The following is a 25,993-nucleotide window of genomic DNA, read 5'->3' on the forward strand; positions in this document are numbered from 1 at the left end:
ATAAATAATAGAGATATCATGCCAGATTTTAAATACCCGTTGCCCAAAATCCTCTCTCGGGGCCCGTTGGTACGTGTTAACCTAATCCTGCCCGTAACGAAACCCATCTGACGCAGGCAGAACGCCGAAGAAGCTAAATGGAAACGCCTAGTCAAAACAACATACTTCGATCCCAACGGCGTCCAACGCTCCTGGGAATCCGGCACGTATCAAAAACGACACACAGATATCAATTCAGTCATCGGGGTTAGCGTGGTAACCATCATTCCCAAGAGCACGGGTCCGGAACTTCTGCTGCTGAAGCAATACCGACCTTCCATCGACAAGATAGCCATTGAGATTCCTGGAGGTATGGTTGATGCTGGGGAAAGTCCAGAGCAAGCTGCCGTACGGGAGTTGAAGGAGGAAACGGGGTTTGTGGGTGTAGTTGTGGAGAGTAAAGGGAATCTTCTGTTCAATTGTGAGTTCTGGACCTATCTACCGTTCTGATAAAAATCTACGAGACTCTGACTTGACATCACAGCACCTGCATTTTCTAACAATAACTTCAAATACGTCTACGTGGATGTGGATTTATCGCTTCCAGAGAATCAGGAGCCTCGGCCGGAGTTGGAGGAAGACGAGTTTATCGAGGCTTTTACTACTCCTGTGGCGTCTCTCTTTTCGAGCTTGAAAAGACTCGAGAGTGAAGGATATGCAATAGAAACGCGGGTAGTTGCTATTGCGGAGGGTCTTGAAATAGCTAGAAGATGGAGTTTGTGATAATGAGCTACAACGCCAGAGAACAACTAAGTTTAAGCGAGATGAGGTCCCGCCAAGTGTAAAACTAGACTGAAACTGAACATCCGGGGAGGCAAAGGACAGCACAATTCAACGCCTCTGACATTCCAATTCGAAACATGACTAGTAGCAGGAGAAATTCTTCAAATCGGGGTTCTGTACCGACTGGGTTGGGTTGGTAGCTCGCTCTGTATTCGAAGGCAAGGCATCATGCAGATCTTTATAGCAATCACAGTCATTGCCGACTTGGATGCACTGTTGCAAAAGGGAAGCAGATTGGGTGACAGGAGGAGAGATACATGGCCATGCTAGCTGAGTAAAACCAAAAAAAAAAAAAAAAAAAAAAAATCTAAGCATCCGCGTGATAATGCTTCTGCAAAGGAGGTCGGAGAGGTCCGGAATTCACGACACGAAGCAGAAATGGAAGGGCTCTGCATACGAGTATAGTGCCTTTACTCGCAGTTCCTCCACAAAGGATTCCAGAGAACTTTGCACGACATAATGCCCGATGAGACTGAACTTTGGAAATTATCCATGGGTGCAGTATACGGTTTGAGGACAGGGACAGGGCTTATTGAAGTATATGTATGCACAAAGGCTCAGTGAACAAGATATTTCGTATGCATTAACCGAATTAGTACATATTTGACAAGGGTATAAAAGCAGATTATTTGTACTAGAAATCAAAATAAAGCATCACTGCAGGCTCATGGCCAGAACGCATCCGTTACACATTAGCATAAGCCCAAGCTTAGACAAACATAGCAGCTGCCGCAACAGCCGCCGCTGCCAACCCCCCAATCCCCTTCCCATTACCAACAGCCCCAGGAGCAGCACCTCCCTCCGGCGTCTGCGTAGCCTCGGGAGCAGTCAACTTGCTCACACCCGCGGTAACCGCCAAATCACGATATGTAATGTCCTCTGACCTATACGACGTAGTCGTACTCGTTTTCCTGGACGTCGAAGTACCCCGCAGACTCACACCTATAACCATAGATAGCGAGCACGATGCGCCCTGCGTCGACGAAACGATGTCGCAGCCCTCAACGAGGGACAGCTTGGCTTGCACGCCGCTGATCTTGGTGGTGTAGGCGGCGTTGAGGGTTGCGGTGGAGGGGCCGTAGGTAAGGGTGAAAGGGGTTTCCAGGGGGCAGACAGATGCTGTGGCGTTGGGGGCGCAGTTTAGGGCAAGAGTTGTTTCGAGGGCGTTCACTCCGACGACACTGGCGGCGACGTCGGTTAGGGGGAGGGCGGATTCGCCGGCGTCGAAGACTTTGAGGGTGGTTGTTTGGGAGAGGGCTGTGGCGGCTAGGGCCAGGACGGTGATGTAGGACTTCATTTGGTTGGTGTTGAAGTGCCCAATTGATTTGGAGAAGTAATAAATGTATGCTTTTTGATCAACAGTGTAGTCTGATGAGGATACTCAGAGAAGATCCCGAGATCCTGATTCTTATATACACTACAAGGCAGACTCTGCAAGGCATGTCCTGAGCGCAAAGACCCTCTAAACCCCATTTTAGCACCCAAATACGAGCCTCAAAAAGTCAAAAAAAGCAAACCAAATTACACCGAAAGCTCAGCATTGGTCCAGTAACCAAGGCCAAGGAGCTAAGGGCCTTAGCAGAGATCCTGCGCCTTGAGTCACCGTTCTGCCATAGTGGTCGGTGTCCGTATTCCGTACAGGCATAATTACCCAATGTGGAAAGGTTGAGGCTGAAGAAAAATTTGTATACCCAACGGGTCCCATAATGATCGGATATTGCCGACATCTGCCGGAAAAATCACATGGCCTGTCAGCCTTGTGCTCAGTGATAAGGAATAACGTTGGACCGACTGGGTAAGTTCCACCGGCCCGATGATATAGGCCAACTTGTACACACATTTTAGATGGACAAGCACTCAACCAGCTGTGTGGGTGTACGCATTAGTAGCAATATACTTCTCTCATTAAAATTGGACATCTGTGTATACAACCTTGTTAGTCGCGGATATTCGACTCCTCCGCATCTCCGGCCCCCGATCCCCATTTCACTCAGCAGCAGGCAGGCAGGCAGGCAGCAGCGCCATAAAAATGTGAGGCAGAAATTTCCACTGCCAGCCACCCCCACGTGCTTGTCAGGTGATATCACGTGTGTGTCAGGTACTATCACGTGCATGATGTGCTTTTGTTCTCTTAATATAAAGAGATAGAGATATCGCGCCGAAATCAGACCATAGTGCAAAGCTGGCTAAATAATTAACCTGATTATACTAAAAATACACTGCCCTATACCCATTGGAACAGTTCGCAGTGGAGTGGCCGCGTTGGTTGGTGCGTGTCTCATGGCGGGCTCTAAATGGCTGCAGAGATAAAGACCGCTCAGCCTCATTGTTTTTCTCCTCCCTTGATGATTTTTCTCCTTCATTCCTCACTGCTTCCGATTTTGCGAGAGAGAAGAGGTTGAAAAGAAGAAAAGGATAAAAGCAGAAGAAAATAAAAATGAAATTGCCAATTCTTCTCGCCCTACAGACTCTCTGTCTGCTGGCATGCGCCGACCAACCGGCGCAAACTCCCGCCCAGGCTCTCCCTGCGCGCACTGTCAGCATTCCAGACCCAACACCACCACCCAGCAGCGCCCCAACATGGACGACGCTCGTCAAGCAGAAGCGAGCGGATTCCACAGGGGACTCTGGCGACTCCACAGACGACTCCGACACTGCGGCGGACGCAACGGAAACAGCTGATACTGCGACGACCGCTGAAACGAGCGCCGAAACCACTGCGGAAACCACTGCGGATAGTGCCTCTGAGACTAGTTCAGAGACCTCTTCAGAAACTACCTCCAGCGAGACGACTTCTTCCGAAACCACTTCGTCAGAGACCAGCACGACCTCGTCGGAGACAACCAGTTCCACCAGCTCTTCCAGTTCTTCCAGCAGCAGCTCCAGCACATCCACGACCTCCACCAGCAGCAGCACAACCAGCACCTCCAGCGCAACCAGCACAGTTTCCCCGGAAATTGCCGAGCGCAACCGTGTTGGCAACATCGCTGCGATCGCAACCTTCAGCTCGCTTGGCGGAATCATCGCGATCGTCTTTATTGCGCTCGCTATTCGTAAACGCATTATACGCCGTCGCAAGGAGGAGCAAAAGGCATTGTTGCAGGCTGGATCGTCGGCGTACTCGATGGTTCCAGTGTCGGATGAAGCAGCGGCGTCGAACGGGGAGGTCAAGTATGATCGGATGTCGATGATGTTCGCTGCGAACGACCCCAAGCCACAAGACGCGGCTGGGGCAGGGCCAGGAGGGGTTCAGGTCAATGCGACGCCGCTGTTGACGCCACAGCAGGCGGCTCAGCAAGGGTCCCCACAGGCGTACCCTCAGTACCCACAGGGGTATCCTCACCAGATCTAACCTGACTGAAAAAAAAAATCGGAGGAAAATGTAAAGGAAGATGTGATGTTTACGGTTTATATGATAGCATTTTGTTTATACACATAGTCACGACGATAATATGACAGACCTCATACATCATACCGGCATTCAGTATGTCATAGTACTCCATATGCGGCCAATGAGTTGTCTCTCCACACTCCAGACTCTTGACAGTGTATTCCTCCTCAAGTTGTATGCAGAATGACGCCCTTAGCGACCTGGAGATCGGACGATCGCAATCCTTCTCCGCACGGGGATCAGCGTGTACGGTCAAGCAGTAGAAAATACCATGGGTATAGCGATACTCCGTACATGCAGGTAATCAACCAGTATTCATTATTTAGAGTATCGGGCGCCTTTATCATGATAGGAAAGGGGGTTTTCCGGCCAGTCAGCCCTAGGTAAGCGCGCGCCAGGAGGTACTTGCCTGGTATGGAAGGTGACACGAGGGCTGGGCCGAGTTAGCCGGCGCGTGCGCTAACCTTGTTCGGGCCCACTGCAGAATTTTATTTAACTACAGAGCCTATCTTGAAAACCTGTGCAAGAGTACCTGTAGATACTTACCGGTAACCATAGATCCATACTGGTTTCTTTACTTTGTTTGTAGCTTCAAGTACCCGTGTATTGTATCATGTACTTCACCCGTCCTGCCATTGCATCATCGTGCATGCCAATTTGCCGATCCCAGGGTCCATCAGGTGATGGGCTTAGTCACACCCGTCTATCCCGGCCGGTGTTTGGTAAACTAACTCTGTGTTATGACCATGGTACAATGTAGAGAGTAGAGAGTAAAGCTGACTTATAAGAGGCGTCGGAGTGTACGGAGTATACGGAGTCGGATCACGGCTTTAGCACGGAGCTGATTGTGAAAGAATCCGGAAGAACATACTGATCTTGTATACTTCTACTCATACAAAAAGCGGTAATGCGTCATTTCCGTCCGAGCTCCATCAATCTATATCCGTAGTCCTCCTCTGCACTATATACACAAGTACAAGCACATCGAATATACAATAAAGGTCGGCCTCACATTCCGGCCCGACAGGCCCTGCCGTCACTTCCGGCGAGTCATCGTGTCTCTTTCCCTTGCTCTCTCCGGTTCTTTACCCAAACCGGGGCAAATGAAAATCGCTGTTGTTGATCCCTATGCTGCTTATATAACCTGTTCTGTCCCTCTTTTCTCCTCTTTTCTCTGAAATTTTTTCAGAGCTTCTCCTTCCATCTCATTCACACTGTATAGACGCATGTTCTTGGCTCTTCCTATTTTCATCTGAAACCTGACAATGGCCACCGCGCTCGCATCTCCCGACTCTGGCCGGAGCTCCGATAGCAGCTCGCTGGACGGTGCTGCGACCGAAAAGCAGAAGCTCGCCTTGAACGGCATCACAGCCACCACCAAGACCAAGACCAAGAAGTCCCGGAAATCCAAAAAGGATGCTCAGGGAAACGACCTCTCCGAGCTTAATGACACCGCAGCCGCTCCCAAGCGCTGGAAAAGCTTCTGGACCGCCTTCCGTTACTTGGCGAATCTTAACCAGAAAGAGGTAGATGACTTCATGGCCTCCTATGTCATCTACAACCTGGACTGGTCCGACGAGCAGCAAATGGTCGAGACCCTGGGGCCCAATTACCAGGAGAAAGTTGGCGATTGTCTGAAATCCTATTATGGTGTGCTGAATCACCTCTGCGCCTTGGGTGACGTCGAGAAGATGTACATCCCGCCGTTCATGAGTCGCAAGGCCTCAGTACTCGAGAACCAGTTGCTTTACGAAGTGTCCATCTCGCGCGATCTCCAGCTGAAACCCGGCGACCGCGTGTTGGATCTAGGCTGTGGTCGTGGCCGCGTCGCAGCACACATGTCCGCTGTCTCTGGCGCACACATCACGGGCCTCAACATCGACCCGAACCAGATCGCGCAGGCGCGCGACTTCAACACAAAGCAGGGCTTCACGGAAAACAAATTCGTCGAGCAGGATTTCAACGCCCTCCCGCTCCCCTTCGCCGACTCCTCCTTCGACGCCTTCTACCAGATCCAAGCATTCAGTCTATGCAAGGACCTGCGCAAGCTATGCGCTGAGATCTTCCGCGTTCTCAAACCCGGCGCGCGCTTCTCCATGCTCGACTGGGTAAGCTTCGACGCCTACGACTCGGATAACCCCGAGCACGAAGCACTCATGCGACGCGTGAAACCGCTCATCGGCGCCGTCGGCACGCCCACCCCCAAGCTCCTCGAGGACGCCCTTAGCGACGCCGGGTTTAGCGTGGTGCGATCAGATAATGCTAGTTTAGACGGGTTGCAGGCGCCGTTGATCGAGACGGTGGACACATACTTCCGCACGATGCGCGGGGTGATCCTTGCGCTGGTCAAGGTGCGCGTGTTGCCGCCGCACTTTAAAACGCTCATTAACCGGCTTTGTATGGACGGCGAGGCGTTTGTGGAGATGGATTATAAGCGGTTGATCACTACGAGTTATCGCATTATCGCACAGAAGCCGGAGCGGTAGTCTCCTTCCTCTCCCATCACCACCGCCGCCACCATCCTACCTCTCTATTTCCTTCTAGTCGCCTCCGATATAACATATCACGATCCGCCGACGACAATACCATTACGGCGCTTGCATGGGTTGATTTTTATTTTGTTGTTTTTGTCTCTTGCTTGTTATTTTCCGGTTTTCCCTGTTAGTGGCGTTGCGACCGCGGACGAGACTATGATAGATACTAATCCTGATCCTGTCAATACGCGTACAGAGTACAGTACATACTAATGTTGATATTGTTATTTTTTTTTTTTTTTTTTTTTTTTAAAAGGCCATGTTATTGATTAGCATTGACTCAGCATTGTTATAGATTGATTTAGTGTACATAGAAAACAAATGCACTTTTTCCGACTTGACGCAAAATCAATGTATAATTATGTCATAGTTGCGCTTGTGTTTATTTATGCATAACTCGCCATGACAACCAAGCCTCGCGGATAATGTTTCCACGCCTATCATGGAGACCTGATCTGCAGAAACGGGGAGGGAAATAACGGCTAGAAGCTAATCGTGACTAGCAGACCGCTTTATGCCCGCGATCGCCTGCTCGAGTGAAATAACGCCCACAGGCATCTTGGGCAGGATTCCTGTTAGGATTATGTCATTGATGGTTTGCGCGTTTGATGATGTTTCGAGAGTGTTGTTTGAGATTATGTATCTGGGTGTGTTAGCATGCCTATACCTGTATGGAGTGTAAGGGGAGGGAAGGGAAGAAGGGGGGGGTTTACATGTTATAATCCAAATCGAATAATCGGAATACGGTACTGAGCACGACGCCGGAGGTTCGGATTCCTGACTACTTTCGTCAATATTTTCTCCTCCATCCCTCATAAAGAGAAGAAAAGGAGGACATACGAGAATAACAGTGTCAACTCCTTGGACCCTGAGAATCTCCTCTAGCGAGTTTGCGTCTCCGGCGTAGTATCTCGATTTGCGCAGAACTGCGTCTTTGCGGTTACCGGCTGGTTGAAAGGCAGGGTAAATCTGGGATTTAGGATCTGAGGCGGTGATGTTTCCTAGTGGTGTGACGACTTTTGAGAATGGGGTGTCGGCGGTGACTTCGGGTTTCCAGGATTCCGTAAAGTAGATTCTCGTGTAGATGTTTAGTGGCGGGGAATCTAGTTTATGGACGCTGGTTTGGTTGTTAGTCTGGTTTATATGGAGGAAATGGGAAGCGTACGCATTGATCCAATTCGCAGTCGCATTAATCCATATCTTCCCTGCATCGGTCTCGTTGACATTGCTGACGAGGCCGTCAATTAGATCGAGGTTGAGGACTGCGTAGTTCTGGCCAAAATGCGGCGTTCCGGATACTGTTGAGGGTGTGTTGATGGAGTAGCCGGGTTCTGTGTTTGATTGCGGTGTTGGTGAGGTGGATGGGGATGTGGAATTGAGTGGTGTAAGGGGGAGGAGAGTGCTGGTGAGGGATAGTTGAAGGGCGCTTTTGAGATACATTTGAAATACATTTCTTTAATCTTGGATAGTGTAATGTTTAAAGAGTTCGATGCTGAACTCGATCTAATGTACCCTGAGTTCTCGATGGGTGACATCAGTCAAACTATACGATGATTTCGTCATGGAACACCAAGTAGTATGTGCATACTATGAACAGAACAGGTAGTATCGATATACAACGTCTACAGCGATTCTTCCGTAGTCTTGACAATAATGTCAAACGCCCGTCGAATATACGACTCCTGAGCTGCCTCACTGGCACTCACAACCCGGATCGCCTGTACACCCGCCACAACACTAGCGGTAATGAAAATCTCTCCCCGGGCATTAATCAACTCATACACCTTCTTCGTCAAAGCATTGCATGCTTCCTCAGGCTGCACAACAGATCCATTAGCAGACGCACCAGGCGCCTTAATCCGGAAAACAGTCAATCCAAACGCAGGCCTGGTGATAATCTCAAACAAGTCCGTGCGACTTCGAACCAAGTCTTCAAAGGTGTTTCCTAAGGTAATAGCCTTGCGGACATGCGCTTTCATCCCAGTAAGACCGTAGCTGCGCATGACGAACCAGATCTTCAACGCGCGGAACCGCCGCCCCAGGGAGATGGACCAGTTGCGGTAGTCGATTACCTGGCCGGTTTCTGAGTAAGTGTTGCGTAGGTAGGCTGGTGTGATGTCCAGTGCGTCGATGAGATCCTGACGGCTGCGGACGAAGAGACAGCTCGCGTCGAAATTGACGAGAAGCCATTTGTGCATGTTTGTGTTGAACGAGTCGACGCCCTCTGCAAAGTCCTGCGCGATGTGCTGCCATTCTTCTGCGATCAGCGCAGACCCCGCATATGCCGCATCGATATGCACCCAGATCCTCTGCCAAGCGGGCTTCTCGCTCAACACGGCCTTGATCTCCGCAAACCGATCTAACGCACATGTATTCGTCGTCCCCATAGTTAAGGTGATATAATACGGCGTCAGGTTATCCCGCTCACACTGCTCCAATACACCCCTTAGACCCTTCCCGGTCATCTCCATATTATCCTCTAACCGCGCCTTGGCGCTACGATACCGCGTCCCCGCAATAATCGCCCCTTTGGCCGTACTAGAATGTGTCTGGTCACTCCCCAACGCAACCAACCGTGGCCGCAAATCCATCATCCGCTCTTCAAACTCCTGCGTGCCTTCTCTCAACCCCTCCGCAAGCACAAGGTCCCGTACCATCCGCTCCCGCGCGACAACCATAACAGTTGCAATCGAGTCACTCGCAGAAACCTGGATAACTCCGCCCCCACGATTCTCCGAATCACTCAGAAAACACCCGGGTAATGCAAGCGCCTTCGCAACCCAGTCCATAACAATCGTCTCCAACTCCGTGCATGCAGGAGAACATAACCAATTAAACGCTGGCGCATTGAATGCAGCACTATACATCTCTCCCAGGATAGACGGGTATGTCACGTTGGCTGGGTAAAATGCCATGAAGTTTGGTGATTGCCAGTGCGTGAGACCGGGTTTGATCTTTGTGTCGATGTCGGCTTGGATGTCGGGCCATGATTCTGGGTCCGTGGGTGGATTGGAGGGAATTTGGGGGCGAAGGTAGCCGGGTTCGATGGCTGGGACAACGCGTTGCGAGGGGAGAGTTTGAAAGTAGCTTATTACTGGTAGGCCGGTTAGGAGGGTGATTGTAGGATGGCTCTGGGAGGTGACTTACTATCGTCAATTGCTGAATGGGCAGCGGTTCTGAATTGGTCGTGATCCATCTTTACCTGTTTGGATTGGGTTTCAGTGAGCGTAGGAACAGACAGTCTCAGATGCAGAAGAATGAGAATTATATTGGCGGGGTCGGCACTGCGGAATAGGTCCGTCGGAATTCGGAATGGTCCGATGGCTCGGTGAGATATTTACCGGGTAGGGCGTAATATAGACAACAATAATTGAACATGGGCTTGTTTTGCAGAAATATCAATATGGATATCTTTATACTAAGTAGCACTATATATTTATGAATTGGCTGTCCAATGGCGTTCCGACATTCCGAAATGTCTACATGAGATTAGCGCTATCTGAGATAAGATCCAGCAGCCCTGAAATAGTAACAATAAACAGCATAATAAACAGAGCGCAATGGGATCACAAGGGAAGCACAACAAGGTACTGAATGCATGTTAGAGATACAAATGAATGAAGGCAGCTTTGTTCTAATAATGCATACCAATGTTCAAAGACTAGGGTTCAACAATGCCCCTTTGTCCGTGCTGTATATACACCAACGGAACAGATATTTTGATATCTGACAAAATTCCGATTCATCCAACGCATCCAACAATTAATCTATATGCTCAATCAATGCAAGCCAACAAAATGCCCATCCACAACATCTGTCCAGACGGTGACACAACTCTCACTCTCACAACCACCAACCCCCCCACTAGACTCCTCGTCTCCTCCCGTCACCTCATAACCGCCTCCTCCTACTACCGAGCCTTACTAACCGGTCCCTTCAGAGAAGCCACCACTCTCCGCACCCACGGTCATGTGCAAATAGCCCTCCCCGATGACAACCCCACTGCCATGATCGCCGTAATGAACGCAGTCCACGGACGCTTCTTCTCGGTGCCAGGGAGGAAAATAAAACTCGAATTACTCAATGATATCGCAGTGGTCGTAGATAAGTATGAGTTATTTGAGAGTGTGAGTACGATGCTCAGTACGTGGGTTGCTACGGTGAGGGTTGGGAATCCGAGGGCGTCGCTGAGGGATGTGGCGAAGTGGTTGTTGTGTGTTAGTTGGGCATTCAATATGAGCGAGGCGTTTCGGTTTGCGACGAAGGAGTTGGTGTTGGATACTGGGGTTGATGTGGAGTTGGAGGGGACGTGTGTGCCGTTGAATGTTGGTGGTGAGTTTCTCTTTCTTTCTTCAGAATGTGGTTTACCGGGTGAACGCTAACAAGGGTAGCGAGGATAATGAGGCGACGAGCGGCTCTCATCCACACCCTACGCTCTAGGATACAACGTTTCCGCGATGCCGAATACAGACATTCAACCGTCTGCGGCACCTACTGCGACGACCTCGTGCTGGAGAAACTCGATGAAACCCTAGAACTACTTAGTAGAGGGCCCAAGTCTGGAGTAAAGCCCCAGATTATCCGCAAGATGGTCCATGATCTCTATGAGCATCGCATGGACAGCCACCAGGTCATTCAGAACTGCGCAAACAGGTACGTCTATGTTCCGCCCCTTTGTATTAGACTCTTGGAGGACTTGGATATAGATGTTGGACGGGAACTTAATCGTGTTAATGGGATGATTCTGGGACGGTATAAGGGGGATGTTAAGAGGAAAGTTGACTGGATAGGGAGTAATGCTGGTATTGATGCGAAGGCACTTTGGCCGTATGGACAGCATCATGAATCTTCGTTGTAGTTGCTTTTATTTTTATTTTTTTTCACCAACTCACTTACATAGATCGCGTTGTTTATCGGTAGCAATTTATATTCATTTATCCTGCCCACCGTCTTGATACTGCTCATCGTAAACTTCCATCTCCAACTCCTTCCCTTTGATAGTTAATTGGTTGATAGGTAAAAACACAAATAACATCCGACACCACTCCGTCTCACTCCGATTCTTATACGAATGCGCCGTCCCCCGCTGCACACTAACATCGCCTCGTCTCAGCACCCGGCTCTGCCCAGAATCGAGGATAAGTTCGACCTCGCCCTCAAGCACAACCCCATAATCCAAGCTGACAGTCCGATGCATCGGGGAAACTTTCCCGGGCCGAAGGTCAATCGTCCGCATAACCGTGCCTCGTGGAGTGGTCAGGCCCGGTGGTGTATGGAGGAAGTCATCGTAGTCGGCCACGTCGCCCTCATCGGTGAGATCGACGGGTGTGGCTGATGTTGTGTAGAGGAGGGCTAGTTCACCATCCTGGCCAGCGGGCTTGGAGGGGATGTAATTGGGAACTTGGGTATTGGAGAGGAAGACGGCTTCGCCATCTTTGCTGTGCGTCGTGATATAGCGGCGGATGTAGGGGAGGTTGTTTGGTCGTTGCATGCTGACGTTGACAAGCGAGTTGCCGTGTTAGAATCATGCTTCCATTCCATAAGTGCTAAGTCGCATGACAATTGGACGACATAATGATGGCATCATAGGTTGTCAACCATGAACCATAGTTGACAGCCGTTACGGAACTTGGTTCTTGGTGTTGGAACTTCCCGGGGATCAATAAGATACAGTGGCATTTGTTAACTCGGTTAATAGCCCCGTCCAGTCTGGCGTATCAAAAGACAGATTCCCGCTGCTGTCTAGCATCTCGGTCCATATATCTTCAAGCGTCTCCCCGGTACCGTCCATCGCACTACTTGGAAGATCTGTCAGAGATGGCTTGAGATCAGCAGTTTGCGACTCGGTAGTCGGGGATAAATCGCGAGCCAGATTACCCATCTCCATAGAGTTTATGACAGGAGACGATGCTACCGCAGATTGCTTGCTGCTGGATACCTTCCAATGCTTCTGCAGAACCTCCATCATTGCATTGATTCCCTCGCGAACAGTAGATGAGGATTGCTGTGCTTTACTCAACATGCGACATGCATCCAGCACTTCTTCTTTTCTCTTGTCCGCAAGTATATCATCCCAGTTGAAGCAGACGTCCATCAACAGGATAACAGCAGCCATGAATACATGATGCATAACTGACCAGACCACTGAGCTTGGCGGCATAAATGTCGGCTCATCATCATCCATGATTCTCTTGATTTCAAGCACCTTGCGCGCTGATTGGAGACAGACCACATGGGAATATGAATATGTCGGATCACGAGCCCCTCGAATCAAATATTGGCGATGTAGTCGACACAAGCGTGAATGGTAAGCTTGATGTAGGAGACATCGTTGCCAAGCGATTGCTGGTCGGTGATGATAGAGAGATGCATATTGATGTCTGGAAACGGAATCAAGACGGAAAAAGGCCGGAAAATCATAGGCTTGTCGGAGTTTACGATCCAGCTCGAGAATTTTATCGTAGCTTACTTCTCTTCCTCGCAGGTTTTCATAGGCAATTGCATCAACTATCTCTCGGCACACTTCTGCGAGCTTGAGCCGCTCGAGAGAATAAGACATTTTTGTTGGCGTTGAAGTTGGCAACGAATGTTCTTCTTTGCTGTCTGGTATTGTGTCATCTATATTTGCCAGTCTTTGGACGTTCATGTGGTCCGGATGGATGAGATATGTGTTTTCCTGCGGACCGCTGAGGAAGCCCAACAACCTACGTTTGAGGTCAGCAGCCGCCTGGGTTAATATTCCATGGGAGCTTACCAGTCATATGACGCCAAATCCCACCAAAGGCGCCGTTTGAGCTCGACTTCCATCATATCAGCGTCGGCCTTTTTTTCGAACTGAGGCGAGTCGATACAATGTAGCATGAGACTCTTCGCTTGACTAACAATTGCGCCATGCACAAAAACCGCACGAACGGATGGATGACAGTTCGTGTTGGATAAGTTATGCGCCACTATTAACATCGCCTGTAGTCCCTCGATTGTCGGATATGCAGAGTAGTTACTTTGCATCAAAGCAGCACCTGTCAAGAAGATATATTCTCGACTACATGCCTCTGCATGGACAGAAGACTCAATAGACAATTGTAGGAAAAGGGAGCTTGCGATTATGCTGAACAGAAGAGCCAGGTGGTTTAAATTCAGCTGTTCCTGGTCTTTAATAGCTTGGTAGATGGCGTCGATTTGTTCTTTTACCCGGTCTGGTAGGATGATATGGTACAGATAGTCGATGTATTTGTTATAATACTGGAACAGAGTCATTGCTTCCGCCTTCTTTGGCAGGAATGAAGGCAACTGAACCGTCGCGGGGTTCTCAGAAGAAGCCGTCCAGGATATCGACAGAGGATTCCCCGCGACTGCTTGCCCAGGACTCTTAACATCGGCCTTTGAAGGTTCATTCAGTCCCCTTCGCGTCGCTCGCATGCCCGTCGGAACTCGATCCCCCAAGACAATCTTCTCGAGCCAGTCCGCTGTCATCACGGACTCGTTTCTGTCGCGCGATATCTGACCATCCGAACGTGCGACAACAATATTCGCAGTTGGAACCCGGCTCTCATCTGATATCGCCTTTGTATCTCTTGTACTATCAGCTGGTTGATCGTGACTTATATTTGACGAGGATACCGATGCCCCGTAGCTGCAGGGCAATTGTCGCGTCACGCAGCTGCTGCATGGTTGCTGGCGGTTGCACTTGAGTTTCTTTCTTCTGCATAACTCGCAAGACACTGGGTCCTGTCTTGGTGCGCGTTTTGAAGGAGTCCCCTCCTGCTCAGATGGTTTGCGCTTCATCGAGGGAGATGAAGTGGTTGACAATGGTGACGGTGTTGCCTGAGGCTCGAAGCGGGAAATCACGTGTGCTAGAGGCAAAATTTTGTCTTTGAACAAAATACCAGCAAGTATGAACAATTTCGAACAAGGGCAAATGCGAGAGAAGCACAGGGATTTGGTTAGATATTTTTTTTTCCCGCCGGATATACGTGTGAAAAGGTCAAATGATGTTGATCTCAGCGCCTCGGAGCCTCCGCGGACTCTCCGAGAAGCCTTACTACGATAACCCGAAAGGGAAATCATCACCAGGGCTAATTTTGCTTCCGGATACCTGATTTCTTCGTCCCACGGACGCTCCGGACTGTCATTTCTGTTAACTTCCTTGTTACCAGTTGCCATGCTATCTATAAAAGCTACTGCTCGTCCCATACCTGACACCAGAAAACCACCGAGGATCCAACCACATCGAATTATCCAACCAAGTCGAATTATCGAACATCATGGGCGCAGAAGATAACTCGCAGATTGAGGCCCAGCCTCAGCCTCAAAGCGAGTACACGTACGTCTCTTCGCAGCAGCATATGCTCATGACCAAGCTGGCCGACTGACAATAACAGACTCAGAGCAAACCTGACCATCCTCGGCGCCTTCACCGGACTCTTTTGCACAGTTGGTTTCTTGAATTCGTTCGGTGTATTCGAAACATACTATATGCAGTACCAACTCGCCAACGAAACAGAAACTACTATCGCATGGATCGGAGCCCTCAGTGTCTTCTTCATTTTCTCCATTTCGGTCATATCTGGTCCGTTGCTTGACTTCTTTGGCCCGGGGGTAAGCCTGATTTATGAACATCTTAGAGAGGTAGATAGACTAATGAGTACAGTTGATGCTGTACGTGGGCTCCGTCGGAACCGTATTCGCCATGATGATGGCCTCTTTGTGCAAAGTGCTGTGGCAGTTTATCCTTGCTCAGGGTATCCTACTTGGCGTCTCGATGGCGCTCCTGGTCACTCCCATGCTCGCCCTTGTCGGCCAGCATATCAAAGTCAAACGCGCTGCTGCCATGGGGATTGTCATCGCCGGTTCTTCTCTGGGAGGTGTCATATGGCCTATCGTGATTAGAGAATTGCTGCAGAAGCCCAACATCGGCTTTCCATGGACCATGCGGATTTCAGGATTTATCATGCTCCCTCTTCTCCTGATCTCTTGTACCTGCTGTCGTCCCGCACCCGCGCCGCAGCCAACCAACGAAGATCAAACATCGTCGACTTCAAAAGAACCCAAAAAACTCCCAAAGACAGACTTCTCCATCCTTAAACAACCCAAGATGCAATTAACCTGCCTGTCCTTCTTCATCATCTACTTTGGAATGTTCTCTCCCTTTTTCTTTACCACGTCCTACGGTGTCAAGATGGGGTTCTCGGACGACTTGTCCTTCTATACCGTCTCGATCGTTAACGGAGCATCGTTCTTCGGCCGTATCCTCCCCGGTATCGTCGCAGATAAATATGGAAAATTCAATAGCTGTATCGTGGCTACTTCCTTCGCGGGAATTATTGCACTATGCTGGACGAAGGCGACTTCTGTAGCGGGATTGGTGGTTTGGTCTGCTGCTTATGGGTTTGCGTCTGGGGTTAGTCCCTTTCTCCTTGAACCATTTGGTTCCATACTAACCCGTTTAGGGTATCTTGTCTCTGCAACAAGCCTGCGCAGCCCAGGTTGCTACATCTCAGACTCTCGGGCTGGCTATCGGAGCTGTTATGGGCTCTACTTCTTTATCGTATGTTTTCTCCATCCATCTTCCCTAGTTTGCTACTAACTGTCCAGGGCAATGGCTGGAATTCCGATCGGCGGCCAGCTGGCTGGGAAGTACGGATACCTGGCGCTTTCAACCTACTCCGGAGTGAGTCTTCTAGTAGGCGCTGTTCTTCTAGTTATTGCACGACTGGCGCAAAACCGGAGGTTGCTTGCTATCGTCTAGCGCGCCCAATTCTAGCTTGCGATAAATGATCGAAATAAGATAATGGATAGCTTTGGCTTCGATTGAGACACTCTTCAAAAAATAAGTTCCCTATATACCATAGATCGAGTATTCCCACAGACACTTTGATAGCCACCGGAGCACTTCCATCATCTCGTAAACACCCTCGACCCTCACTGAATCACGCAACCGGCCAGTCACGGATTCTCCGCCTTGGGCGGATAAGCCTTCCCCTCGCGCTCAACCTGCGGCGTACATGTGCACCGCTCGTCCTGCGACACCGCATCCATGACGCTGGGGATGTGACTTCCGCAACCCCACCAGGTGGTTTTGTCTGCTTGGTCAATATTTACGCCTTATCTGTTACGTGGATACGGTGGGGAACGTACTGCAGTTGGAGCAGGTGGCTTTCTTGCACATTTTGTTTGTAAGAGTTGTTTGTTTTGTGGAAGATAGAAATGGTGAGGTTGATGGGATGAGGTGAGGTGAAGTCGGTTGGGATTATATGTGTGGTAATGTGGGGTCGCCGATTGGGCGGGGTGTAAAGCCCGAGAGCCCGAGTCGGCGATTCATTTTTATTTTAGGGGTTATAGAGATGCATTTCGATGCGCTTGAAAGAATGAAACGGCCAGTTTATATAGAAATTGTCGTGTATAGATGTTGTATGAATGTGGAGTACATGGTGAGGACCCCGGTGCCCAACGGCCCTGATCCTCCAGGGGATATCGTACTTTGGCCTGATTATAGATATTCTACAGCTATCAAGGGTATCAAAATGCTTTACCACAAATTCTAATACTATAAATGCTGTTCTGTTATAACGAGAGAGCAGTACAATGAGCTGAAAATTGGGCTGTTTCTTCGGAGTCGATGTAGATCAGTAGCTTACTAGGTATCGGTTTCGAGAAGGGAAGAGTGACTGAGAGGGAGAGAGAGAGAGAGAGATAAGAGAGAGAATTGGAGTATAGAGGCAATTTGCCATCAAACGTTAGATATCTAAAGTTACCCACCGAAAAAACGACGGTCGGTTTAAGCCTTCACTGGTTGTTCGTTCACTTCGATGTTTGTTTGCCTCCACATTTGATACTCGCGTCGGTTGGTTTATTAGGATCTCAACCAGGGCCCTGGAAGATATGCACGAATATGAAAATTGGAATGATCACTGACTGGCCAATCTTCAGTATCTAAAACTATGTAAAAGTAGACAAGTATGAGGAAGCAATAAGATATCCAATTTGCGTTGATGAAAAAAAAAAAAAAAAAAAATCAGTAGATACAAGCAAATCCAGTTACCCCAATTCCCAATCTTGAAACTCAGACTATTTTAGTGAACCATTCTATGATGCCAATTACCATCTTGCTAAAGACCGTAAGCAGAGAAAGAAAGAAGCACAGCAAGATTCTACCTACATAAGACGCAAGAACCCAACCTATTTGAGAAGGCAGATGCCATCCTGACAGACTCCAGGCGAACATTGCTCATCGTTGTGGCAGTTAACATCCTTGTTGATATTGCTTTTCTCTAGATCATCTGGGCCATAATCGTAGGGAGCACATTCACCGGGAATGCTGCAGAGACCTTGCTCGCTACGCTCTGCCATGTCCGGTAGATTGGGAAAGAAGCAGATACCCCTATTGCAAAATTGGCCGGGTTGGCAGTCAATGTCGATTCCTTCACATTGCGCCTCGCGCTTAGCCATCGATGGCCTAGCCTTGGCCCGCTGATGAATATCATCTATCATTTCGCGAAAGGTCTTGTCATCGTTGCCAGTACTCCAGAAGTCTTTCTTGGCAACATCACCGTTGTCATTATCGTTATCAAAGTTGTTGGGCATACCCCCATCGTCCCAGGGGATGTGATCTTCGTCGACATAGCAGTAACCGTGGTAGCAAGTTCCAATGTCACAGATGCGGTCGGGGAAACATCCAAAACGGTTATCGTAGTAGCAATGGCCATCCCGGCACACACCAGCGCCACAATCAATATGGCGGGTGCAAGTACGATTCATGCGTTCGTTTTCGTGGAAGACTCTGGGGATAGAGTCTGGGAGGGCGGCTTCTGTAGGAGCGGAGCGGTTAGTATTGGAAGATTCGATGGGTCTGAGACTGGGGCTGAAGCCGAGGTTTTACCATCGACAAGAATCTTGACAACCGGGAGAGCAATGGCAGTCACCATGGTGACGGAAATGGAAAGAGGGAAGAGCTTCATTGTGGGGGCAGTTGGTGAGCTGGATCACAAGGCAGCATGGAAGGTGGAGTGTTATCCGTGAGAAGGAAAGCGAATATGGTGAGAAAAATGCAGAGGCGCAGATTATTGAGCGTTTATATCACAGAATGAGGTACAAACAGGACATACAAGTCGGTATCTTCTCGCTTAGCCGCATTTCCAAAAGGAAAGTATCTGATTCAATTCACTGTCTATACTTTCATTCTATTCATTGCTTATGGAAATCTCCAGCTATTCAAAAATATAATCCATTCACTAGTCGTTAAGATAGGCTTCGGAAGGAATAAGCCCCATGAAGAGCTCCATCCTGTTATGGTTGTTAATAGTATCTATGCGCTTCTGTCTTTTCAAACATCCTCTTGGAGATGGCAGAGTTAGACCAACTGGATGGTGATTATATATTATATATTGAATTCCCTTCGAGCAGGCACTGTACTAAGCTGACATATGTTTTATAACAGGTTCGAGGCTTCAGTCCGTTCAGGCGTGACACTCTGAACACCGGATAACTCTCATCTGTCTTGGCTCTACGATGCACTTAATATATATATCACTCTACTGCAAGAAGCAAACGTAATACTCCATGAGGGATCCACCAACACATGGAATTAGTCCAATATGAGACTTTTATGACGGTCCTTTGTTGCACTCTGGCCAGCGCGATACACGATCTCAACCCGATATAACCGGAGAAAAGTATAGCGGAAACTGTGAAAGAAAAACATTCCTTGATTTTCTGAACTCGGGAAGATCAAAGAGGCTTTAATATGAGTAGCTTATTGACACAAGGAGCATGACGCAGTTAGCAGAAACGCTGGATAGAATAGATACTTGTTTATGCATGAGAGTTATAAGTCACTACTACAAAAGTAAGTATAACAATCTCATGGCAAGATGGCCGAGTGGTCTAAGGCGCTGTGTTTAGGTTATCCGTAGTGTATGCTATGGTATGATCCGCAGTACGAAAGTGCGAGGGTTCGAATCCCTCTCTTGTCAATATCACATCTTTTTTTTTCCCTTCAAATTTTGAAATCACCTTTTTGCACCTATTCGATGCATCCTTTTCCTTCTCGGAAAATTTAATATTCTCTGCTCCCGACTCATAATTGCAACTCTCACCGCTGTTCGCCCGCGGGAGACGCGGGGATCGATATCAGATCTCCTCCGCATGAACCCTGGTGCTGATTGGTCATGCACCGATATACTGCATTTCAAGAGGATTGCACCTGCTTGTTTGACTTTTGATTCCCCTGTTACGGTAGTATGCGCCGAAGTTCTCCCGGCCAAGAGGGGTCTGAGATTATGGCGGGGTTGTGTGGATTGAGTTATGTCATGTGAATTGACTGATTCTTTTTCAACGACTAATTCCTCTTCCTTTTTATATCTCTGCATTTATCCTTGATATTTGGGAAGTTAAAGGGAACGGCAATGGCGCCAGATAACCACGCAGCAGAGCAGACAAGACCTCTGCTGCCGAGCGATACGGGCAGAGCCAACTATGGAATCGCGACAGACCGCCAGACGGACGAGACTCAGGAGGAGCCGGAGCACCAGGCGGAGAGGTGGAATGAGCCTCGTATCAATGCTTGGAGGGTTCTTGCGACCTTTTACAGTTTCATAGTCGTGGGTGCCAATGATGGCTCGTATGGTGTATGTATCAATCCCCTCGAGGTTCGTGAGGTTGGCTGACTCGTCGCAGGCTTTAATTCCTTATGTATGTTGAATGAATCACATGTTTTTTCAACACGCACTGACAGAACAGCTACAAAAATACTACGATGCCGACTACGCCGCCGTATCCGTGGTTTTCCTCTCCTCGTTCATCGGCTATGCCACGGCGGCACTATTCAACCACTCAATCCACGTCCGATTTGGCCAGCGCGGAGTCGCGATCCTGGGATGCGGTATGCACATTATTGCCTACCTCGCAGTTACCCGCCATCCACCGTACCCCATCTTGATCGCCATCTTCATCCTGGCCGGTCTCGGAAATGGCGTCATCGATGCCTCGTGGAATGCCTGGATCGGCGCAATGGCTGACAGCAGCATGTTGATGGGTCTTTTGCACGCGTTTTATGGTGTGGGTGCGGCGTTGGCGCCATTGATTGCGACAACGCTGTTTACCAAAAGCGGATGGCAGTGGTACGAGTTTTACTATATCATGGCGCTGGCAGCAGCTGTCGAGTTTGTAACCTCCGTCGCGGCATTCTGGAACGCCAAGGGAGAGAGCCATGCCGAGGACACCGCTCCCGCAGACGATGAACAACCCCAGCTGCAACAGCAAAAGAGTCCCACGGTCCAGGCTTTAACACTGCCATCCACATGGATCATCAGTGCTTACCTCTTCGTTTACGTCGGCAGCGAAGTCACAGTCGGAGGCTGGCTCATCACCTTCCTCGTCGACCTCCGTCAGACAGCCCCATTTGCCGCTGGAATTGCCAACTTCGCCTACTGGGCCGGTATAACCGGCGGACGTGTGGTTCTTGGCTTCCTAACACCATACCTCAAGAAACAAAAGACCGCCGTAACGGTGTACCTCGTTGGCTGCATCGCCGCACAACTCATCTTCTACACAGTCGATAACTACGTCGCGTCTGCCATCGCAATAACCTTCCTGGGATTCTTCCTTGGTCCGCTCTTCCCTGAAGCTGTTATTGCGCAGACCAAAATCCTCCCGAAGCACCTGCATGTCGCTGCGGTGGGATTCGCGTGTGCGTTAGGCAGTGCGGGAGGCTGTACATTTCCGTTTATCACGGGCGCTATTGCGAAATCGCAGGGTATTGGGGTTCTACAGCCGATGGTGTTGGTGATGCTTTGTGTTTGTTTGGGATTGTGGTTGTCGTTGCCGACGAAGCCGCCGGGTGCTAGGAGGGTTGTGAGTGAGCCCGCTGTATAATACGGCCAACAAGGATTCCTCGTGAATGATTGTGACTAGCGTTGGAATAGATTAAATATTGGGTGTATATGGATCTAGTATCGCTTGGTAGATTGGTAGACTTACCGCCACACTGTGGCGTGGCTTCTGTTTCTAGTAGGAACGGTAGGCGAGGTTGGACGGGAACCATGAAGTTTTATATCCCGCATTCTGTCGAACCCAAAAGCAAATTGATTCAAATTCCTCGCTGTTTCGCAAGTTCCTGTTATCACATTTCGCGCAGCCATGACCGAATATTTGCGATATACAATTTTCGGTTGTCCGTACCGTGTCCTGCGCAGCCCTACCGAGATCTCCTATACCGACGTAGCGCCGGCGACCCAGCGTTTATAATCAAGGATTTGGAAACATCGGCACATCCAGCTGAACTGAATCATTGATTACTTTATATAATTCCAGTACATTTGAAATATGAAATGCGGTGCTATTTGCAAAACATTTGGCAACAAGAATTCAGATTGAGCACTTCTATATCACAAAAGAAATAAGTTCAGTCCCCGGGCATTGGTACTTGCGCAAAAAGGCCATAGTTTGATAACCGCAACCTCGGGGTTTTAGTTGAGATCTCTAGAGCACCGCTACGTCTACCGCTTTTACTCCAAAACACATCATATGTTCGTTGCGCTCCGGTCTCCTTTAAGTCATCAAGTACTAACTTCGATCCAGCCTATAACAAGAGACTCATGAGATATGACTCCATCAAATGATGCTGCCTATATTGCTGCAAGTTGGGACATTCTATCCCGGTCTTGTGAGATAAGCTCGTCGTAGTATGGTAGAAGGTACCAATTTAGCCTCGGGACTGACTTGATACGAATGTCCGAGCAGCTTGCCATCAGACTTGTAGCATGCTTTGATATATATCAGAGAAAGATAAGAATCTTTATTCCATGACATCCGGTATTATCAGACTACATGCAGTTACCCCTCCATGGCGATAACCAGCGTAACCCTCCTGTATCAAATATGCACAGTTATCGCATGCTTATACGATATGATTTCCATCCAATTGTAGATAAAGAAAAATGCAGACGGCATATGTGCTACGCTGCGGCTTTCTCGTCAGCTAAACTGTGGAATATAAACCTATATGATATTAAGCGTAAACAAGGACAAAAAAATTACTCAATAGGGAAAAGCATCGGCGGTGCAACATGCTTTCTTACGTCTGTTGACCTTCCAGTCTTCCATAGCGGAATAATAATTCAACTCTACGTTTAGGTGCATTGTATCCGCTAAGTAGTTCTCTTTTTATTTTGAAAAACACCACAACGATATTGAGAACCTATACTACCTCATTCATCCATAGTGTTGTTACCGCATTGGGTACTAATCGATATCAGCTCTGTCGTATCGAGTAATGTCCCATTGGATGATCTGCTGGGTGTGAAACTCGGGGAGGGTATTGTAACTGTTGTTTACTTCTCAGATATAAGAAGTCAATTGCTATAAAATTTTCATTGTTATCCCAAGGGAATTGGAAATAGACAGCTATGTGAACACACTATAGTTGAAGCTGTTGTAGCCTACGGGTGACGGCAGCTCTATAGTGACAATCCGTCTCGGTCCAGAATGCCAGATACTTAGTGATCTCATAAGAAAAGCAAATCTGTACCGACATAAAAGTCTACCCAGCAATTGGCTGGCTTAGTGTTGATTAGTTGCTCCCTTGTATATGTCGTGATAGTTGATTCAGGTTGCTAAACAATATTAGCTTATGATAAACGGAATTCGGGGTGCAAATATGCCGAGCGATTAAGGTCGCACGAGCGTCTGGGATTATGTTCGTCAGACATTTAAACTCACGTTTTTGTTCTGGTTATGTATTGTTCCAATAATATGCTCAATTGTTCACGCATTCATCGTTGCCCATGATGCAGATTCGATGGCAAACAGAACTTCGGCCTTATTCCTTCCAGTCACATAATTGGCTACTGCAGATTTTCTCAGCGCTTACTTGCTTTGGCTTTACATTGGGATAGCGGCAAACAATAGTATTCTTTATGCGTCCATGTTACACAGCCATAAAATGCGTATACCCGTCGGCTAATTGAGCTCAAAGGGTGAAATGACTTCTACATTATACGTGATGTTCACTACAGCCCTCTCGGGTCTAGTCATCTCGTGTCAATCCTTCCGGCTTCTCCGTTACAGTAGCCATCACCTAGTTCTCGGCCTCCCGGAACATATCCAAATCCTCCTCGTCATCCGACTTGCTGATAGACAGACCGCTGGATTTCATCAATTCCGTCAATTCCAGCTACGACACTAAGTCATAGGCTATAAAGCAATCAGGTACACGACTTTATTTTTACCAGCAATTTGAAGAGACGGCTAGTCTATAAAATGACTTACTACCTTGTAAGTCCAATCTCGAAAGCCCTTCAAGACAAGTCCTGATATGGTCCTCCGTTAGCGCCTTAACGTGCGCTTCAGCGACTTCTCGGAATGTGCATACATTGAGCATGTGTACTATACTCCTGCCCAACTGTACAAGGAAGTATAGGTCTAACAGTCCATCAGCATGAGAAGCAGGTTTGCCGAAGTGGGTGCAAAGCTTGCGGCGTTTGAGCGCTTTCCGAACTATCCTCCCAAGATCTCTACTGTGTATGTACTACCTCAGTTGCATGATTTATGCTCTTGATGTAATCTATTAAATAATTACTGATAAATTCCAGGATAGAAGTGCCTTCCAGCGTCCATGTGTATCAGTTGAAGATGATAGACTTTCCGAGGGGTATCAGGTTTGAACTTCAATCGCTGGATTTCTGAATCAATTTAGAAGAGCGTGCCTCGGGCATCAGTACGCCAAGTTTTTGGATATGATGAGTTGTCAGGCTTGGAGGAATTTAGGGCTCGAAATGAAGTCAATGAGGTGTTACCTGCCTCTGTTCGCTCCACAAAAATGTCAATTAGCAAATACTCATAGCCTAGTCACTGGTATGCAGGGCCAGTGGTTTATTTTTTGCTATATCAGTTTCTATTGATTGATTTGGCTTGTCTAAAAACGACCGCTCGGTGTAATGGCAGGTCATTACTGGCATTGATACACCGGAAACCGGAAGTCAAATGCAAATCTTATGTCACTAAGCATCCTAATGGCGTATTCTATTGCTATCGGAGATCATGGTTCTATGTACAATTTGTAAAGCAGGTTATGAAATTGTAAGTACTGAGGTCTACTAAGTAGTTCCAATCCCTAGAGCCTTTAAAAGTGAACACAACCCCTATCAGGAGACGGGTATGTGCGCGCTAACTGTACTGAGCACGCTATGAGCCCCTTTCGGGTCAACGAAATAGCTCCCGGGGGCTCGGACGCAGGAGGCCATGGGCTAATATAGATCGCGATATGAAACAATTGCTATCAATGCTAATATCCATGATTTGTCTGACTTATCATGCTCAAGATGTGCCGTTGGGCTGATCAATTGGACAACGTGTGCAGTACCCACTGATCTGCTTAGGTGAGATATAGTGTGCATAAACTATTCTGTCAAGATGCATCTGTGCTGCATTCCATGTGGTCCTAATTGCAATTTCCCCTCAGTTAAGAGCACAGTCACTAATCGACGAAAATGGTATTTAACAAAATTTCTGCCCAGCAAGAAATTGATTTTCACTGACCATCCCCTAATCAAATCGAATGGTCTTCATTTTGTGATCTACCACACTCGCGCAAAATGCAAAGACTTGTAAGTCGATACTCTCTAGGAAGAATGTTAGTATGATGAATGATATGCTAAGTAATTCACTAGATAGTTGTCGTCCGCTACGCCGACGCTACGGCGTTTCGGAGGTATCACGACAACTTAGGATATTTGTATTTCTCTCAATCCTTTTATATTATGTCTTAGAGCTATGCATTAATCTAACCATATATCAGGCTGGCAACAAAATATGGTAGCAAGGGCGCTTCAGGCTTTCAACCGATGACACCAGGAACGGGTCTTTCTGAGAGCACAATGTATGACTATTGTTTTTCTGTCCATTGCAACCGCTAATTGGAGACACAGCTTCACAGTGTCCGACGCAGTCCCAATTGAGGAGCTACAGGCTATACGGCTAGGAGAGGGTCTTCATCCGCTTGTTATACAGGTTTTGTGATAGTCACTAATAGTTCCACTTTTAGTTTCTTCTTCTTGTTTCTCTATTGTTCTCCCATTCGCTTCTTTATTTTGTACTTTTAGTGAAAGTTTTGATGCATCAACGTCATGAGAATTAGGGCTATACCGGGTGGTGAAGTTTTTCTCTGCAAGGAAAGGTTTTATTCGTCTTCTAAACTCGCTCTCATCATTGTCTATGGTACGGTTTCTCATCTTGCGTTCTGATTTTGTCG

The 25,993-nt window shown here is 48.2% G+C and overlaps 13 protein-coding genes and 1 non-coding gene across 14 annotated transcripts; 7 read left to right on the top strand and 7 right to left on the bottom strand.

Annotated features, from left to right (window-relative positions):
* Window positions 1-111: 111 nt before the first annotated feature.
* EURHEDRAFT_463798 (uncharacterized protein) lies at window positions 112-762 on the top strand (the record flags this gene model as incomplete). The annotated part of the gene is made up of 2 exons (XM_040784908.1): window positions 112-460; window positions 524-762. Coding segments are annotated over 2 exons (588 nt in total), but the record flags the coding sequence as incomplete, so codon positions are not given.
* Window positions 763-1,374: 612 nt separating this feature from the next.
* EURHEDRAFT_415888 (uncharacterized protein) lies at window positions 1,375-2,174 on the bottom strand. Its single transcript, XM_040782807.1, has one exon. The coding sequence runs from the start codon at window positions 2,117-2,119 to the stop codon at window positions 1,532-1,534; it is 588 nt and encodes a 195-aa protein (XP_040635576.1). The 5' UTR covers window positions 2,120-2,174; the 3' UTR covers window positions 1,375-1,531.
* A 787-nt stretch (window positions 2,175-2,961) lies between these two features.
* EURHEDRAFT_223319 (uncharacterized protein) lies at window positions 2,962-4,285 on the top strand. Its single transcript, XM_040778018.1, has one exon. It carries the CDS (start codon window positions 3,260-3,262, stop codon window positions 4,172-4,174), a length of 915 nt encoding a protein of 304 aa, XP_040635577.1. The 5' UTR covers window positions 2,962-3,259; the 3' UTR covers window positions 4,175-4,285.
* Window positions 4,286-4,988: 703 nt separating this feature from the next.
* On the top strand, window positions 4,989-6,970 carry EURHEDRAFT_415891 (class I SAM-dependent methyltransferase). The gene has a single exon (XM_040782808.1). The coding sequence runs from the start codon at window positions 5,479-5,481 to the stop codon at window positions 6,697-6,699; it is 1,221 nt and encodes a 406-aa protein (XP_040635578.1). The 5' UTR covers window positions 4,989-5,478; the 3' UTR covers window positions 6,700-6,970.
* Window positions 6,971-7,002: 32 nt separating this feature from the next.
* EURHEDRAFT_389101 (Isochorismatase hydrolase) lies at window positions 7,003-8,187 on the bottom strand (the record flags this gene model as incomplete). The annotated part of the gene is made up of 4 exons (XM_040779766.1): window positions 7,003-7,390; window positions 7,461-7,528; window positions 7,588-7,864; window positions 7,913-8,187. 4 exons carry the CDS (start codon window positions 8,185-8,187, stop codon window positions 7,237-7,239), a joined length of 774 nt encoding a protein of 257 aa, XP_040635579.1. The 3' UTR covers window positions 7,003-7,236.
* A 182-nt stretch (window positions 8,188-8,369) lies between these two features.
* On the bottom strand, window positions 8,370-9,943 carry EURHEDRAFT_380554 (putative aromatic-L-amino-acid decarboxylase; the record flags this gene model as incomplete). Its single annotated transcript, XM_040779310.1, has 2 exons — window positions 8,370-9,841; window positions 9,895-9,943. 2 exons carry the CDS (start codon window positions 9,941-9,943, stop codon window positions 8,370-8,372), a joined length of 1,521 nt encoding a protein of 506 aa, XP_040635580.1.
* Window positions 9,944-10,544: 601 nt separating this feature from the next.
* Window positions 10,545-11,453, top strand: EURHEDRAFT_405564 (uncharacterized protein; the record flags this gene model as incomplete). The annotated part of the gene is made up of 3 exons (XM_040780394.1): window positions 10,545-11,079; window positions 11,139-11,400; window positions 11,441-11,453. 3 exons carry the CDS (start codon window positions 10,545-10,547, stop codon window positions 11,451-11,453), a joined length of 810 nt encoding a protein of 269 aa, XP_040635581.1.
* A 224-nt stretch (window positions 11,454-11,677) lies between these two features.
* EURHEDRAFT_463624 (cupin domain-containing protein) lies at window positions 11,678-12,238 on the bottom strand (the record flags this gene model as incomplete). The annotated part of the gene is made up of 1 exon (XM_040784894.1): window positions 11,678-12,238. The coding sequence occupies one exon, from the start codon at window positions 12,236-12,238 to the stop codon at window positions 11,678-11,680; it is 561 nt and encodes a 186-aa protein (XP_040635582.1).
* A 168-nt stretch (window positions 12,239-12,406) lies between these two features.
* Window positions 12,407-14,532, bottom strand: EURHEDRAFT_405566 (C6 zinc finger domain protein; the record flags this gene model as incomplete). Its single annotated transcript, XM_040780395.1, has 2 exons — window positions 12,407-13,451; window positions 13,502-14,532. The coding sequence occupies 2 exons, from the start codon at window positions 14,530-14,532 to the stop codon at window positions 12,407-12,409; spliced, it is 2,076 nt and encodes a 691-aa protein (XP_040635583.1).
* Window positions 14,533-15,011: 479 nt separating this feature from the next.
* Window positions 15,012-16,762, top strand: EURHEDRAFT_545592 (MCT family MFS transporter; the record flags this gene model as incomplete). Its single annotated transcript, XM_040787452.1, has 5 exons — window positions 15,012-15,070; window positions 15,129-15,345; window positions 15,398-16,147; window positions 16,197-16,294; window positions 16,342-16,762. The coding sequence occupies 5 exons, from the start codon at window positions 15,012-15,014 to the stop codon at window positions 16,493-16,495; spliced, it is 1,278 nt and encodes a 425-aa protein (XP_040635584.1). The 3' UTR covers window positions 16,496-16,762.
* EURHEDRAFT_415893 (uncharacterized protein) lies at window positions 16,400-17,036 on the bottom strand. The gene is made up of 2 exons (XM_040782809.1): window positions 16,885-17,036; window positions 16,400-16,829 (listed from the first exon to the last, which is right to left on the bottom strand). The coding sequence occupies exons 1-2, from the start codon at window positions 16,913-16,915 to the stop codon at window positions 16,693-16,695; spliced, it is 168 nt and encodes a 55-aa protein (XP_040635585.1). The 5' UTR covers window positions 16,916-17,036; the 3' UTR covers window positions 16,400-16,692.
* Window positions 17,037-17,925: 889 nt separating this feature from the next.
* Window positions 17,926-18,704, bottom strand: EURHEDRAFT_405568 (uncharacterized protein; the record flags this gene model as incomplete). The annotated part of the gene is made up of 2 exons (XM_040780396.1): window positions 17,926-18,554; window positions 18,626-18,704. 2 exons carry the CDS (start codon window positions 18,702-18,704, stop codon window positions 17,926-17,928), a joined length of 708 nt encoding a protein of 235 aa, XP_040635586.1.
* Window positions 18,705-19,610: 906 nt separating this feature from the next.
* Window positions 19,611-19,718, top strand: EURHEDRAFT_t141. The gene has a single exon. It is a non-coding gene; the product is annotated as a tRNA-Leu (tRNA).
* A 432-nt stretch (window positions 19,719-20,150) lies between these two features.
* Window positions 20,151-21,618, top strand: EURHEDRAFT_463716 (MFS transporter; the record flags this gene model as incomplete). The annotated part of the gene is made up of 3 exons (XM_040784899.1): window positions 20,151-20,372; window positions 20,422-20,436; window positions 20,485-21,618. 3 exons carry the CDS (start codon window positions 20,151-20,153, stop codon window positions 21,616-21,618), a joined length of 1,371 nt encoding a protein of 456 aa, XP_040635587.1.
* Window positions 21,619-25,993: the final 4,375 nt, after the last annotated feature.

This window comes from Aspergillus ruber (assembly GCF_000600275.1).
Source record: "Aspergillus ruber CBS 135680 unplaced genomic scaffold scaffold00030, whole genome shotgun sequence".
NCBI classification, from domain to species: domain Eukaryota; kingdom Fungi; phylum Ascomycota; class Eurotiomycetes; order Eurotiales; family Aspergillaceae; genus Aspergillus; species Aspergillus ruber.

What these genes read in the sequence shown, in the direction of transcription:
- EURHEDRAFT_223319 (XM_040778018.1), top strand. Translation starts at nt 3,260, where the DNA reads ATGAAATTGCCAATTCTTCTCGCCCTACAGACTCTCTGTCTGCTGGCA.
- EURHEDRAFT_415888 (XM_040782807.1), bottom strand. Translation starts at nt 2,119, where the DNA reads ATGAAGTCCTACATCACCGTCCTGGCCCTAGCCGCCACAGCCCTCTCC.
- EURHEDRAFT_415893 (XM_040782809.1), bottom strand. Translation starts at nt 16,915, where the DNA reads ATGTGCAAGAAAGCCACCTGCTCCAACTGCA. An exon ending in AGCCACCTGCTCCAACTGCA is followed by an intron (nt 16,830 to 16,884) that starts GTACGTTCCCCA and finishes TTGACCAAGCAG; the next exon opens with ACAAAACCACCTGGTGGGGT.
- EURHEDRAFT_415891 (XM_040782808.1), top strand. Translation starts at nt 5,479, where the DNA reads ATGGCCACCGCGCTCGCATCTCCCGACTCTGGCCGGAGCTCCGATAGC.